Source organism: Camelus bactrianus, chromosome 4 (assembly GCF_048773025.1).
Source record: "Camelus bactrianus isolate YW-2024 breed Bactrian camel chromosome 4, ASM4877302v1, whole genome shotgun sequence".
NCBI lineage: Eukaryota > Metazoa > Chordata > Mammalia > Artiodactyla > Camelidae > Camelus > Camelus bactrianus.
In genome coordinates, this window is record NC_133542.1 from 51,230,104 (window position 1) to 51,245,556 (window position 15,453).

The window sequence follows — 15,453 nt, forward strand, 5'->3', positions numbered from 1 at the left end:
GATACAGCAAAAATTAAGAGGGCAGTACATGAATGCCTAAAGTTTGGGAAACAATGCTGTTGTTTTAGGAAGTAGGGGAAGGGTTTAAGCAGGCTGGTGAACAACATCTCTTCTGACAGCAGCTTGGAGAATATAAAGAAGGGGCCAAGGATGGAGGCAGTGGTAGTTAATGAGGAGGTCGATGAAGTGCGCCGGCAGAGGTATGGCCAACAATAAGCCTGTTGCTTTATTCCGGATCTCTCCTAGGGTTGTTTCATGCGAAAGGGATCCTGGCCTGGGCTGCGGCTAACTCTTGATGAAGATACAAAGATCTTTTAGTGGCTGCTGCCCCGCAAGTGTTAAAGGCAGACTTGGAATGAAGGTCAGAATGAGATGTAATTCTTTTCCAGTATTCCAACCTAGGATGGAGTATTATTTAGAAACTCATGCAATCTCAAAACTCTTAACTAATGTGAATAGTTAGCTCTAGCTTCTGTGAATATAAGCAGGCAATCTGAGCTTTAATACTTGATCTCCAGAGTGTTTTCTCATTCTAATCTGTGTCCTGGCTGTGGGTCTCCTAACCTGTCAGCTCCTCAAGCTCCCTCTGTCCCCCTCGGGTCTAAGACAGCTGACTGCGGGGGTTGTCTTGCTCAGTCCCTGTGTGGGAAGTGGGAAACCCTGCTCTGTCTTCCTCCCTCTCCAGCTACTGGAGTTACAGAACCCATACTCTGGATTCGATGCAGGGTGCTAGAACCTGGGTGGGCTGTTTCTACGTCTAAATGAGCGCCCAGGAGGACATGTCCTGGCTTTCTCAAACTAGAACTAGGAGTGTTTTCCCGAAGAAAAAGATGTTCTAATAGAAATACTTCTCATCTGTTTTTAAAATTTGAATGTGCACAGTGTTTTTAGGTACATTAACTCACTGAAACCCCTTTCGGTCCTTTAAAATAGCATGCTGGGCACTCAATAAATACCTGTTTAAGGAGTGACTATTGATGATTTATAATGGGAGACATTGAGGCTCAGAGAGGTCTCCTAGGCCATACAGGTGATTCTGGAGCTATAACGTGCAGACAGGTCTTCTGGTTTTCCTCCTTTCTCCACATCTCCATATCCCCTTGACCTCAAACAAAAAGCCTGTTACAGATAATATTTAGTGACTACAGAACTATGAAGATCAGACTTCTGTTGAATTATGAATCAAACAGGCTTTTGTGGCCTGACCCGAGATCTTAACAGCCACAGATAACATTGTTTCAATGGAAAAATCAATTCTGAATTGGAGATTAATTCATCTGCAAATTACGACAACTTGGTATATAACTGTCTTTCTATATAGGTATATAATAGAGAAATGCCTTTTAATATAATAATTTACATTTATTGATTTAAAAAAAATTAAACACACACTTCAATTCCTAGAGATCTTCTGCTTCCTGGGCACCTGTATCTCGACATAATGTTACGAATTGGAAGGAATTATCTGCACGTCTTGGTGGAAGGCCTTGAGGAGCAGGCTCAGTAAGACTGGTGATAGTGTTTCTCTGGCTTTAGGGGAGGAATGTCAGAATCTTGAGGAGGGGATGGAATGCTTTTTTGAACTATACTCAAAAAACCTACAGAATCTGATATAGTCTCTTTTAAGGGTGGTGGACCCTGCTCCAATTTTGTGAATTATTCATGTAGTAATTGTTAAGGTGTGGGTTTCACCCCTCAGGAGCGCTGGAGAGTGGAAAAAGTGATAATATTGCTATAGTAAAGTGTCTTTTGAGCAGTGGGGTGGCATTGGACTCAGTGTATTATACCCTATAAGTGTTTGTTGAATGAATGAAAGAATGAATAAATGAATGAAAGCTGCTTTGCTTTAAGAAGATTTGTCTAGCAGCAGTGTGCAGAATGGAGGAAAGTAACTAGAGATCTTCAGGGCTATTCAAGAATATTGGTGGGAGGAGTTACTGTCTTGTGAAAATAAGAAGAAAGGATAAGGATATGCAAAGCACACTGAGGGAGGCAACAGAACTTGATGAAGACAATGGAGAAGTCAAAGACGTTATGAGAAATCTTGTTATAGGTGGGAGGAGACACCACCTTAGGATGTCTCTAAATATTTTGAGTTTAAGATGAGAATGAGAGAATACAATTGGAGATTCCAGTTAGAAATTCCTGGTGTTGCCACATGCAAAGAGACAGATTCAGGAGTCTAAACCTTGGGAAATGCCCGTATGTAGGAATGTACTAGATCTGGTTATTGCCTCACTATTTACATTTCCTTCTTTGAAACTGTGTGAACTTATTAGTAAATAGTGCTATGGACAGTAGTAAGGATAATCCATTTATTCAACAAATATTTATTGCTTTACTCATTCCTACCTGACGGCCTTTGCACCTTTGTTTTCTTTGCTTCTAATGGTTTCCCCTCAGACATGTGCAAGGCTTACTCCTTACCTCAGTCTCTGCTCAAATGTCACCTCCTCAGACGGGCCTTACTGACTAACCATAGTCATTTCTAACCCTTTACCCTGATTTATTTTTCTCCCTTGCACTTAAAAACCTTTACTTAATAATACCACATTATATATTTGCTCACATGTCTTATTGTCTGCCTCTCCCATGAGAATGTTAAGTTCTTTGAGAGCAGGGGCTTTGTTCTTTTATTTCCTGCTGTACTAAGGTTTATTTTGAGCACTTAACTTGAGAATCTGGCCATTGCTGTTTGGAATAAGGGAGAACAGACAACTTGGGATGGAGGGGAAACCAATCTATGTCAGTTAAGCCAATCAGATGTCTGCAGAATATGGGCCACAAGACTGAAGGAACAGTCAGAAGATTTGATTTGAGTTATAAAGTCATGCAGAGTTCAGGCTAAGTCCTGTCGTAAATCAGAACCACATTCATGCAGAAGTTGTGGCAGGGCGGAGGAAGAAGCTACCATCCAGAGCGGAGGATGGAGCAGATGTGCAATGAGACCCAAGAGGAAGGGAAGAAGAGGAGCTGCCCAAACACTTCCCAGTCGGGCTGCCCAGCTGCACCTCAAGCAGTTCCACTCCTTGTCACTTTCCATAGTTTTTCAGCACAAAAGCCTTGTCTTTGAGCTCCATGGAGTGAATTTTTTGTTCCTTACAACTGCAAGCCCTTAGACAGCAATAGAACTGACAACAGAACTTGTGAGAAGATGGAAAATGGTGTACATCTGTGCTGTTAAATACAGGAGCCACTACCCACATGTGGCCACTGAGTATTTGAAATAGGATTAGAGTGTCTGAGAAACTGACTTTCAAACTTTATATTTTAATTTTAATTAATTTAAACTTAAGTGTTCATATAGGGCTAGTAGGTATCAGCACAGCACTATGGTTATTACTACAAATACAAGAAACATAATCAGTAGAAGACAATGAAAGGGCCAAAAAGAAAAAAGAAAACCATGATGGTGTCCCAGTACTCAGAGAGTGTCCCACAGCACAAGAATGTTACGGAGGGTGAGTCAGGTAAAGTCCCATCGGTAGCGGTGTTATTTATCTTTTCACGGGAAAAACCTGGTAACAACAGGGGTTGGTTAAACAGACCATGAAACAATCCATTCAAAGGCAAACTATCTAGTCATTAAAAACAATGGAAAAAAATGTTAGTGGTATGGGAAGGTACTTAAAATATGTTAAACAATGTCATAAAATACCATGATCCCAATTTTATAACACACACTAATGTCTAGATCTCTGGGTTGTGGGTTTACAGGTGATTTTTATTTTATTCTTTGGCATTTTATTAACTTTCAGAATTATCCACAAAGAACATAATTTTTTATAATCAGAAATAAAGGAATAAATGATATGCTTAACACAATAAAATGGCTACATCTTTTCAAACTGCATCATAAACCAAAGCGATAGTAAATGCAGCTACTAAAGTAATTAACCATCCTACATCTCTAAAGTTAGTCATTCACATTTTCCTCCCAACCCCTCGAGATATGCACTTTGAGATACCTTACTTTAAGGTTTAGAACTGCAATTACAGTGGCAGAATAGTAGAAATTATTGTATCTTCTTTGAAGGCAGAAAATTTTTTCTTAAATGGATTAACCTAGCTCTCCAGTGGTCAAAAGACCAGGAAATGGACTAAAAGCTCCTTTTCCTGCCCTGAGAGGTTGGAATCTTGGGATGCTTTAACTATAGCTATGCTTTAGCTACCACTAGATGGCGCTCTGTGCCTGCAACCAGGTGAAGGCGCATTGGATTAATTCAGGCTTGGGTTTAGCATTCATTTTCAGGTACTACACTGAAGCATTGCCTTATGCGAATAACACGCTGTGTGATGTGACTCAAATTAACTCCTTGTATAGCATCAAAACAGTAACAGCCCTCTATCTGAACCTATTAAATTCACAAAATATAAAAGCAAATCCTTTGTTTAATGGAGTCCCTGTTTACCTCAGGTTTGGAATGAGCCAGACTGTGTAATTCTATTAGATAAAGACATATTGAGCATCTAACTTCATTTATGGAAACAAAAATGTTCTATTTTTAAACCGGAGAGCATTAACCCAATTTTTGTTTGGTTGTCTAGATGAGGCTTTCAATACAAAGAACACCAATAGATCGTATGCAGGTATGCAGCCATCAAAGCGCATGGTACTGAAAGTTCAGCTAATGACCATCCCTGACTGAGAAGAGAGAAGTGACAACCCATGTCTGAGTCATTCTTAAGAATTCTACTGAAAGATCCAGACGGAGCCATTGTCTGGGACCATACAGACTTAGCACTTGCAGAGTGATGAAAATACAAAGCTAGACTGCAGATACAAAGGAAAATACCACCTTTTAATACAGAAATACCATCAACTCAGAATGTTCAAGCTTCAACAGCCACATCAAGTCTGAGTTTTCAGAAAATAAAAAAAAAAAGATGAATTCCTTTCTTCTGTTCTTTGAAGCCAACGTCCAGTTGGAATGACAAAGAAGGCTTTCTTTACTTGTACCCAAGCATTTCTAAAAATTTTAAACCAAACCATTATCCTCGAGACAATAAAATACATCAAAACATTACTCAAGGTTGTCTGAGGACACCCATGGAGTAGTGGTGCATGTGCATTACTTTTATAATCAGAAAAGTGGTACACATTTTCAAAGTCCCTGAAAGTCGTATGCATCAATTTAATCAAATACAGAGTTTGCCTCATGAGTATCCTTTTTTTATATAATCCTAAGTATATAATAGTGCTCTTGTACCTAAATTTTGAGCTAATAAATGCCACAAGTCAGTTCCATTAGTCTGGATAAAGCCTACATAAAAAAAGGGCAACTTTCGACACTTCAATCATGTCAATTTAGACTGCCCTTTCTTACAGCCCTTTTCTCCCCTTCTCCCCCAAGACGCCTAAACCATCAACTGGGTCATGGTTCTATTGTTCCTGAAGTTTAATGCCTGGGAGACTCCTATGAGAAATTAGAGTAGCCGATAAGGCAAAAACTGTGAATTCCTCACTAATAGTGACAAATAGAAACAGAACACTGTTTTTTTCACCTCTGAAATAACTGCTCCAAAGATCCAGTCATTCAGAACCCATACAGAAAAGCAACCTGTTGAAACTGGACCTCAAAGTTCACTTCATTACTGAACAAATTTACATACACCTAACCTGAAGGTACATCCAGCAGAGGTGTGTACACCTTAGTGGGGTTTCAAAACAGCACATTTCTTTTCTTTTTTTTTTTTTTTCTTCTTAGGGTTGGTCCACTGGAACCAGACCTCTTAACTCCGAATATCATGCGCATATTGAAAACACATATAGACGTACTCTGGAGAGCAAGCTAGAATATTATTTTAGTTTTTTATTAAGGTATGTCAACACTATATGCTAAAAGAATGACTATTATAATAAGAATATGTAGTACTCTAGGGCTGTGCTTGGAGCTTTGCATTCATTATATCATTCTCACTGTAACTTTATGAGACGGTTGTATTTTGTGGATCACAAATTGAGGCAGGGAGACATCAGGCATGTTTCTCAAGGTAAGCTGTCCAGAAAGTTGTATAACTAAGATTCAAACATAGGTCTGTGCTTCTCAAAAACCTATTCTCTTCACTCCTACCTTGTATTTCTTCCATCTATATGTTACTGTCTCATTTGCAAAATAAAGGTAATACTAGTTGTCCTGCTCACTTCACAGAGTAACTGTGAGGATAAAATGGAACGTATAAATGGGAAAGGATAAATCTAAACATACCCTACAATTAATTTGTTCCTGAAATCTGTATTTTCATATTGAAGTATTGAGAGCATTGTTGAGGAAATGTGAGGGTAACTTGTCTTTTTTAACTCTTGTTATTTTTAATTGTGTAGATAATACTACTTATTTTTAGAAAAATAGAAGCACGGATAGGGGAAAATGCGGATTTCATCACTCGGTCGCAATCACATTTAACATTTTTATAAATAAATCTCTAGACTTCATGTTTTACAGATGGCCACACTTTACATACATTTCATCCATTTTCTTATCTCTCTGTGTCAACAAGAATATTTTCATTTTGAGTGGGTACTATTATTCCCTCGTGAAGATATATTATGATCATTTAACTCAGTTTCCATTATTGAATATTTAGTGTGAAATATGCTTTTACCCACCTAACCCGGAGGCAGATCGCTCTCTCCTTTATCTTTTTTTTGCAATAATTCAAAAGCAGTGATGGATCAAGTCTGTTCTTGGATTGCAGGCTGACAAATACACTAAATTCAGAAGGAGTTATTAGTTTTTTTTCCTCTTGGTGATTTCTTACTTCCTACAATGCATAGCTCTTTTAGTACTTTGTCTGTTGTCTATATATTTTTATTTACTTCACAGGACTGTTAGAAGGATGCTATGAGCGTATTTGTGAAGAGCACTTGAAAAGCATAAATTCTGCAAAAATACACATGACTGAGTTTTTCTTGAATCTGTATCTCAAATGAATAACAATGAGGCATAATTCAGCCTCACTAAAAGAGAAGTCATTCTGCTTAATTCTTTACCCCTTGAGCCCTTGAAGGCTCATCTCCAAAGCAGACCATCCCTGGCCCACCAGATACTCATTTTTGGTGTCAGGGTTTACTCCAGCTGACGCAATACCAGCCCAGGTCAGTATGATCAACTTGCTCCCTCAATGCAGGAGATCAAACAGTCTCTCCTGCAAGTGTCTGAATCTTACACATTCAGGAGATATGAAAATCTTTCTGAGGTGTTAGGTTAGAGGAAGCTGGGGGCAGACAGCTGGCTTGCTTCTTCCTTAACTTTCCCCCTTTGCTCTTTCTCCCACCATTGCATACAGGTAAGATCTGAGAAAGAAATGAGTGTCTTAAAGATTTCCATTAGTTTGTTATTCGTGCATTCACTCAGAAAGCAATGTGGCAGATGCTGAGATCTGCTTTCTTCCTTTTCGCCTCGTTTCATAGCTTCTGCATCCCATTTCTGGTGCTGTACTATTTCCCTACTCCTCTGTGTATGTGAGTGGGAGCAGCTAGAGCAGGCAGGAGAAAAGACAATGAGGGTCTCATCTCTACATTCAGTGGTGCAACTAAAGTGTACAGGACCTTGCTATGAGAGCCCCACATAGTTGCCTAGGGCAATGATCCTCAAAAGTAGCTGCTTCACAAACTGTTATCTGTCCAAGAAGATAAGGAGCTCATGCCAGTATGAACCAACACACTGCTTTCTTCATGAGAAAGTGTCCTTAGTGGTATGGTAGGTGGCGTTGGGATACAGAGGTTACACTGTATGGCTGTGGTCTCATGAGTGATCTACTGTAAGTTTGCCTTTCGGAGAAACTTAGGATCAACGTGAGAAACCAACCTTTCTGAAAAACCCTTTTATCAAAGCTTCTATGGCAATACTTAACACTCTAGAAACTGCACTGATGATATGCATTGGTAAAAATTTGCCATTGGTATAGAAACAATACCTATGACATATCTTCTAGCCCTAGGCAAGGGTGCAACCTACTTAGGAACATAGTTCTTTTTTTAGGCGGGGGCTGGGAGAGGAGGCTAACATTACTCCCATTTTTTGTTTTGTTTTGTTGTTTTTTTTTTCCTTTTAAGAGAAAGAAAATGAGGGCGTGGGTAGAGTAAGGTGGAAGACGAAGACATGTTACACTGTGAATCCTATTTGATTAGTAACCACTAATGGAGAATTAGTGGTGAATTAGGGCTTGGATGATTCTTAGATCAAAACCAACACATCTCTACTAATTACTTGGCTAATACCATAAATTTTTCCAAAGTACTTCACTTCCTTATTTGATTCACAACACAACTCTGTCAGATTGGTAAACCTTCTTTGGACTAACAAGCAACAGGTGCTCAGAGACAGAGGCACTTCCCTAAGATTCTATGGCCAGTAAGAGGCAGAGGTAGACCGAGACTTTTGAGTACTATTTAAATACACCTTCCATTATATTGTGCTTTTTTAACCAACGTGATTGGAGTTTGACTAGAGGTATTCAGGAAATAAAATCGAATGGCACAAAATCCAAGGTGCTTTCTGCAACACCAGAAGATAAAACATTAAAGAATTAGACACTGATTTGGTCTTCAGTTGAGTCAATCATAAGTTAACTCCAAGATGTAAGATCCAAGAAGATCAAGACCCAGGGTTCTCTATAACTGTCCTATGGCAGGCACAAAGAAAAGGGGGTGAGAGAGATTAATTGCCCAATGAATGGTGTCTGCTAATCTCTTCTGCTTTATTTATCTAGAAAAAATAAGTATAAAAAAACCTTCCCAGATTAAAAATAAAAACTTCCAAATTAATCTCAGGTCTCTTTTCTTCAAGAGGAACCTGTGAAAAATCACTGCTAAGGAAAGTTTTGCATCACTTGACATTTAATTTGAAATCATTTATCTTCAAGGCAGCAACAATTAGGTGCTACTATCAGCCATTCATCATGAATTGCGGAAGAATACATTTCCCCCAGAGAGAGAGCAGTGCCTTGCATGGAGCAAGTCAAGGAAAACCAACACAGTTGAGAGCAGATGTTTTTAAAAAAATCCAAGTCCTTTACTTGTCCCCTCATGAGGCACCTTAGTTATGATGTGATATCATTGTTTTGTCCCCTGGACCATACCAAAGAGGCACCGTTCTAGCCAAATTCTAATAAACAGAATCTAGTATTTAGTCCTGTATTATAAAAATGAACCATCTAAAACACTTACATTTCCATGGGGATAAACATGCATTATTCAGTTAGCATATATGGCTCACGAGACAGGCAAGTTGTGGATGGTACATTCAACAAGAGATGAAAATAGTAGTGCAGTCGCTTTTTAATTGCCTGGGTTTTAATCTAAGCCAATTATATTACTCCATTAACTCTGCCTAGTGGAAACAATATGCATTACCATGAGATACACAGCTTAGAAAGAAATGTGTATTTGTCACTACTTCAGCAGGTAAACTTTGAGGCGCTAACTTTAGAGAAACTATACAAAAGCCCTAGAAGAAAAAGTAGTATGAGGAGAGAAGAGAAAGAAAGAATTGTAGGAATTTAATGTAACTTGAATGTAAATGTTACTGGATCAGGTTCAGCATCATTATTTGAAGATTGTGGGCACAGAACTATGACGTGATCATTTTAGTGAAGTGAGTTGGCCTCAAGTGGAGGTTTGGGCGTGATAAAGTCAGAATTTTTTGGATGGAAGTATGTTTTGACCCTACCCTATTGTATTATTCTGATGTATTAATCTTTTGTTATGTAGTGATAATACACATATGGTTTCCAAAAGTGGGTAGCTAACTATCTTACTTTTAATGAATTTCCTGCTTGAAAGAAGATAGTTCCTTCCAAGCTGATGAACCTATGTATGTGTTTATGTTTCAAATAAATAGTATATTGAAATAAAACTACTATGCTTTTATTAGGGGCTTGACCATTTCAATGATACCTCTTTCCATCCAGGAGTTGTGGCAAGATGCTATCAAAACCATTATTTATTAATTAGATGTTTCATATGAAAGAAGTCAGTAGCCCAAAAGAAAGTGGGAAAGAAACAAACTGTTGCTGCTACTGCTCTAAAAGCAATTTTGATTTGTCTGAATAAAAGACGTGATTTTATTGTACTTGGTTGTGTGGACAAGTCCACTGTCTTCTACAATCCTTTATTCAGGCACTGGCAAAAATCAACAAATTAGATCACTGGGCAGTAGACTTCAATGAAGACAGTGGTTAAATCATGTCAATTTTAGTTAAGGTGTAAATTGAGTTTGTCACTCTTTTTTTATTTACAAAGTTTTCAAAAAAATCACATCATTGTATTAGAGAAAGGTCCACTTTTCAGGAGAAGCCGGGGGAAGATTAGTTATTTTTGCTGAAAGCAGATTATGGTCACCTCTATCTAAAATTACAGGGACTTGTCATTGAGCTGGACACTGTTAATAAAGAACATTACAGAATGACATTTAAATGATATACTAAAAAGAAGACAGGTTAGATATGTTTGAATTTAAAATACAAAGATAAATAAAAGAAGATGTATCTCAGATCTGAGTTAATATAATAATCTCTCCCTTTCCCAATGTGTGTCATGGAAGTAACAATGACAACAGTGATTAAAAATACATTTCTGAAGGGGGAAGGGTATAGTTCAGTGGTAGAGTGCACGCCTAGCCTGCCACATTCTGGGTTCAATCCCTAGCACCACCATTAAAAATAAATAAATAAACCTAATTACCTCCACCCTCAAAAATTAAAAAAAAAAAAACCCATACATTTCTGACTTGAAATATAAAAGTAAATGTGTTTGACAGAGTACTTATTTTATTGTCAGCTTGCAAGGGTTGTCCCTGGAGGACTTTTTGCCCCAGTGGTCCTAAAGCTCTGAAGTCTACTGATTCTAGAAGCTACTTCATGGTTTCTTTGGTCCCCTGGTTGTAATGTGCTGTATACCACATAAATTTATCATGGAACAATTTCATTTCTAACTAAGGAACACCTATTTGGGGGAAATTCTTGATACTTAAGACTTTTGCCAAACAATCTACAAATTGGAAAGGAGTGTGGACACTGTGAACACTATTGGCATATATGAAGTGTTAGGTAATAAAGAAGCAGTGATGAGAAGCAAGTGATGCTGACTCTTGCATTTTGTTAGATCTGATTCTGCATATATATTAATAATGATGCACCCTATGGATGCAATTTCAGGTTTATAACACTCTGGCCATTGGCAGCATTGTGCACCTGTGTTTTCCATGCCTTCCCATCTGCTACCTACAGTCATTCAGATTCAGGAGATGGAAATATTTTAGATAAAAGTTAATTAGCCTGCACTCTGCAGATCAAATCTCTACAGTTCAGCATTAAATAAGAATCTTCTGGGCAACTGTTGAAAGCAGCCCGAGCACATCCTTCCTAAGATGAAAAATGTAAAATTCATTTTTCTAGAAAAAGAAATCTTTAATACTCTCTTCACATTTTATGCCTAGATTTGATCAAACTTTTCACATGCATTTTCTCTTGTTTAATTTTTATCTCTGCATATATATCAAAAGTGGAAGAGAAATTAGAAATGTTGTTTCCATCTAAAAGGATAGAATGAGTGAAAATGATACAGAGTTAGAAATTCTCCAGTGTCTGGCTGGACTCTTTTACTAGCACACCGACCAATGTTGATCAACCCCTAGAACTTTCCTTAATTTCTCAATCTTTAAAATAGGACCAATACCTACCAATTACCTATTTGTTTCACAAATACTTTGGGTAAGGTTTAATGAAATTTCATATTTTGATGAAAGTAATGCACAAAAATGCAGCAAACTCCTGTGGCTAAAAGGACCCCGCCCTTTCCTTAAATATTTCTCATCATTATTGTCAGCAGTTAAGTTCACATATAGCTCCTTTTTTTGAAACTATATATATTTTTAACCTTTAGGAAACTAACTCATTAGGGTCTTCTTTCTTTATTCCTAAATAATTGGTGCAGAAATGGGCTGAACACAACTCAATATAGCCAGTCTCTGAACCCACATCACACAGAAAGAAGCTAGGCACAAAGAAACAATCTCAAATAAGTCCTCCTATCCATTTTTACGATACCAGATAATATTTATAATGCATTCCAATACTCTAGACTAATTAACCACCCTACCTATTGCTTCTGAACTAACTGCAGGTTTCCTGTTTATTCAAAGGAATTCAGAGGCAGGTGTTTTCTTTACACCATCGCCTAAATCTCAGAGACACCTTCTAAAGAAGTCAGAGAGGGCGGGTGCTCTTTCTGACACGCGCTCTCAGAGTTCCTCCAGGGAGTGAGAGACTAGCAGTCTGGGATCTTCTATCCCCACCCCCGCGCTAGTCAGAACCTCGTTCGCGCTATACGCCCCTGCACTTCAAACTACTTCAGTCGGGCGTCCGCTAGATTTCTCCCAGCAGGTCAAAATGCGAAGATTTTTTCTCTTACTCTCCCCCACTTCCTTCCTTCCGTTACCACTATCTCTCATTTTATTCCGTTCGCGCTTTAAAATGTTTATTTTACTTCCGCTGAGATTCTTCTACCTATCACCTACGGACAGGATCCGATCCTTAAAACAGTATCAAAGTTGTAAAGCCCCACGTCCCTCAGGTTTTCACCCGTTCTCTTCCTCTCCCCCCGCTACCATCCTGGCCCCCAGAGGCGCCCGTCTCCACTCCACGCGCCAGACGCCTCTCACCTGACTCTCCCGCGGAAACTCGTGGCGCACGATGCTGATAACTGGAATGTGCAGGACATAGCTGACCAAGTCGAGCTCCATCATCTCGCCCAGGCTCTGAGGGAAGGCGAGCAGCGCCGATACCCCTTGCACCACCACGGTGTGGCACACGCTCTGCAGAAAGGAGAAAGGGTCACTGCTCCACGGCGAGCTAGGGGAGGAGAAGGGCAAGAGCGGCAGATCGCCCAGGCCCGCCTCGATGGCCATCACTACTTCCAAAGACAGGTTGTAGGGCAGCAGCCCTTCCACGCGGTTCAGGTTGTCCACGGCGAAGAGGAGGGCGTCCCTAGGCCAAAGGGTCTCGGCCCTAGCGCCCTCCCCGGGCTTCCGGGGGCCCGGGGGCCGCCGGCCATGCAGGGCGCTCCCCAACCAGCGTGCGCCCGGCGAGGGCTCTGGGGGCCGCCAAGTCCCTGGCTCGGGTTCATCTCGCTGAGCGCCTGTCGGGCTGCCATCCGGAGTGCGGCTAGCCGCGCGGGGGCCAGTGGTCCAGGGCTGCAAGTGCACCGCGCCTACCCTCACCGCGTGCCCGATGCGCTTGAGGATCTGACAGGGCTGCGGGTGCGAGGAGGAGCCGGGCACCCCGGCCAGCACCAGTGCGCAGGGCGGCGGCAGCAGCAGACAGACCCTGCTCAGCAGCCACCACAAACTCAGTCTCCTCATTACTGAGACCCGCAGGGAGAAAGCGCGCCCCCTCCTGCGCCGGGTTCGCTCCCCTTCAGCGGCCGCCTAAGGTCTCCGCCCCCAAGTCCCACGCGCAGCTCACTCCGCGCGGCGAAGCGGTCCCAGGAGCTGGAGCCGACTCTGGGCCATTCAAGTTGGAGCCTAGTGCGCCCTCGGCAGTCTTGGATCCCTCCCCCACGTCCCTCTGCCTCGCATTCTCAGCCCACCCGGTCCCTGCGCGGAGCGGGGCGGGCGACGCCGGTCACCCGCGGCTTGGGCGCCTGTTCCCTGCCCGCTCCATCCGCAGGGCAGCTCGGGCACTGCGTCTGGCCCCGCGGGGAGGCTGGGCTGAGGAGCAGCTAGGATTCCTAGGGAACAACGGTGACCGAGGAGGCAAGGCGCTCACTTGGGTTCTTGTCTCTTCTGTTTCTGCCCAGGCGAGACCCACTTATTTCCTTGGGGTCAGGCAGGAGAAGGCGTTCACGCCCGGGGTGTGGAAAAGCAGCCAAATTCTCCTTGCTTCACCGTCGGCCACCCTCTGGCGGGCTCCCCCAGCGCTGGCTTCATTTTTCTTCTTCCCTCACTACTTCCCCTCTTCCTTTCTTTCGTCTTCTTTCCGCCCAGTCGCCTCCGCCGCTGGTTTCCTCAGAGGAGCGACGCGACTGGCCAGCAAAGGGTGGTTCTGCTCGGAGCGCAAAGTTCTCCCCGCCTCAGCCGGCGCCTCCCTGTTGCTGAGCCCCGGCGCCAGCCTGTCGCTTGGCTGCGCTAAACGCCCACTGATGGTGAGATTCCCGGGCGCCGCTTTCCGCGCCCCTGGCAAGTCCTCGTGCCTCAGAGGCTGGGAGTCGCAGTTTGCGAAATTCTTTGCGAGCCGCGGAGAATTCTGAATTCGGGAGTTTCGCCTGAGGAATCTGAAATCCAGTGGCTCACTGGGATAGGTCCAAAGAGGCTGTTGACTGTAAGGAGCCTCCCTTCAATGTCTTCTTTTAAAGGTTTTTCTAGCTGAAGATACTAGAGCAAGAATCATTTACACATTTAATCTCAGCCTCCTGCTCTCTGGCACGTGGGCCTTTGTTGTATTTTAAGGATCCCTGTTTTGGGTTTCTCAGAATTAAAACAGTGAATTCGAAGCAATTATTTAATCAAGAAATTAAAGCTATACAGAATACTTTGAAAGTATACTTTCAAGCACTGTCAACAGCAGTTTCCAGTTTAGACCGAGAGTCCTCCAGAGTCCTCCAGATTACAGTTTCTAGTAAGTTCTTTCATTTGTGTAGTAATACAGTGGGTTATGATTTGATTTTTTCCCTCCATGATCTGAACCATCTCGAGTTAGAAGGAAGGAGGGGGTTAAGGGTAGGCGTGTGGTTTCCACACATACATATAATAGGTTTATTTTATTTTATGCCACAGTATCTTCTGGAAGGAGAGTAGAGAGATATCCTAGGGGCAGAACAAGTACCGGGATCAGGGGTTCTGAATTTCAATAGCACTTCCAGAGAACCATGACCTTGACAATTTATTTTACCTGAACTTGCTCTGCTGTTTGGATCTGTTCAATTGTTATGCAAATACAGTTAGTTTTTAGCTCTGGAGAGGTGTTTTGATTCATGGGCTGAAGTTTCCATCTTGCTTTAAATCCTTGGCATGAAGAGGCTCTAACTAAATAAAATTCCCAAGAAGCTTGCAAAGTGAATGCTGTTTTCCTCAGCACAGATCTTGAAAGTCATCTCTGCGCTAACATTACCTGCCATTCAAAATAGCTCTTGCTGCCCTGGGGTGCCAGAGAAAAGACTCCCATGAAAGAAAAGTGGAAATCCTAGTAGCGTCTCAACCAGAAGGGAAGGAGTCTTTCTGAGGCCCTAGAGAGAGGCTCCCACGCATGGATGTTGGAACTTTCCTCTCGCTTCTGATGAGTCCGCTGACTGGGGTCTGAATAAGAAAAATACAGAATTTTGTGGTCCTTGCATTGCAGGAAGACAGGGAATTTGCTAAGGACGTGTGTTTGTACATGAGTATGTGTGTATTAAGGAGAAAAACATTCTAGGTTATGACCATACTCTAGAGTGATTATCTTAGCGTTTCGGCA

At 41.6% G+C, this 15,453-nt stretch overlaps 1 protein-coding gene across 2 annotated transcripts in view; it reads right to left on the bottom strand.

Annotated features, from left to right (window-relative positions):
* GRIN3A (glutamate ionotropic receptor NMDA type subunit 3A) overlaps window positions 1-14,205 on the bottom strand; it is a 147,641-nt gene extending 133,436 nt beyond the window's left edge. The window contains exon 1 of one of the 2 annotated variants that reach the window (XM_074361922.1): window positions 12,666-14,205. In XM_074361922.1, the coding sequence (XP_074218023.1) occupies window positions 12,666-13,364 (699 nt within the window). In that variant the 5' untranslated portion in view covers window positions 13,365-14,205. The remainder of the gene's footprint in view (window positions 1-12,665) is intronic. The other variant, XM_010952959.3, reaches the window with a different exon arrangement.
* Window positions 14,206-15,453: the final 1,248 nt, after the last annotated feature.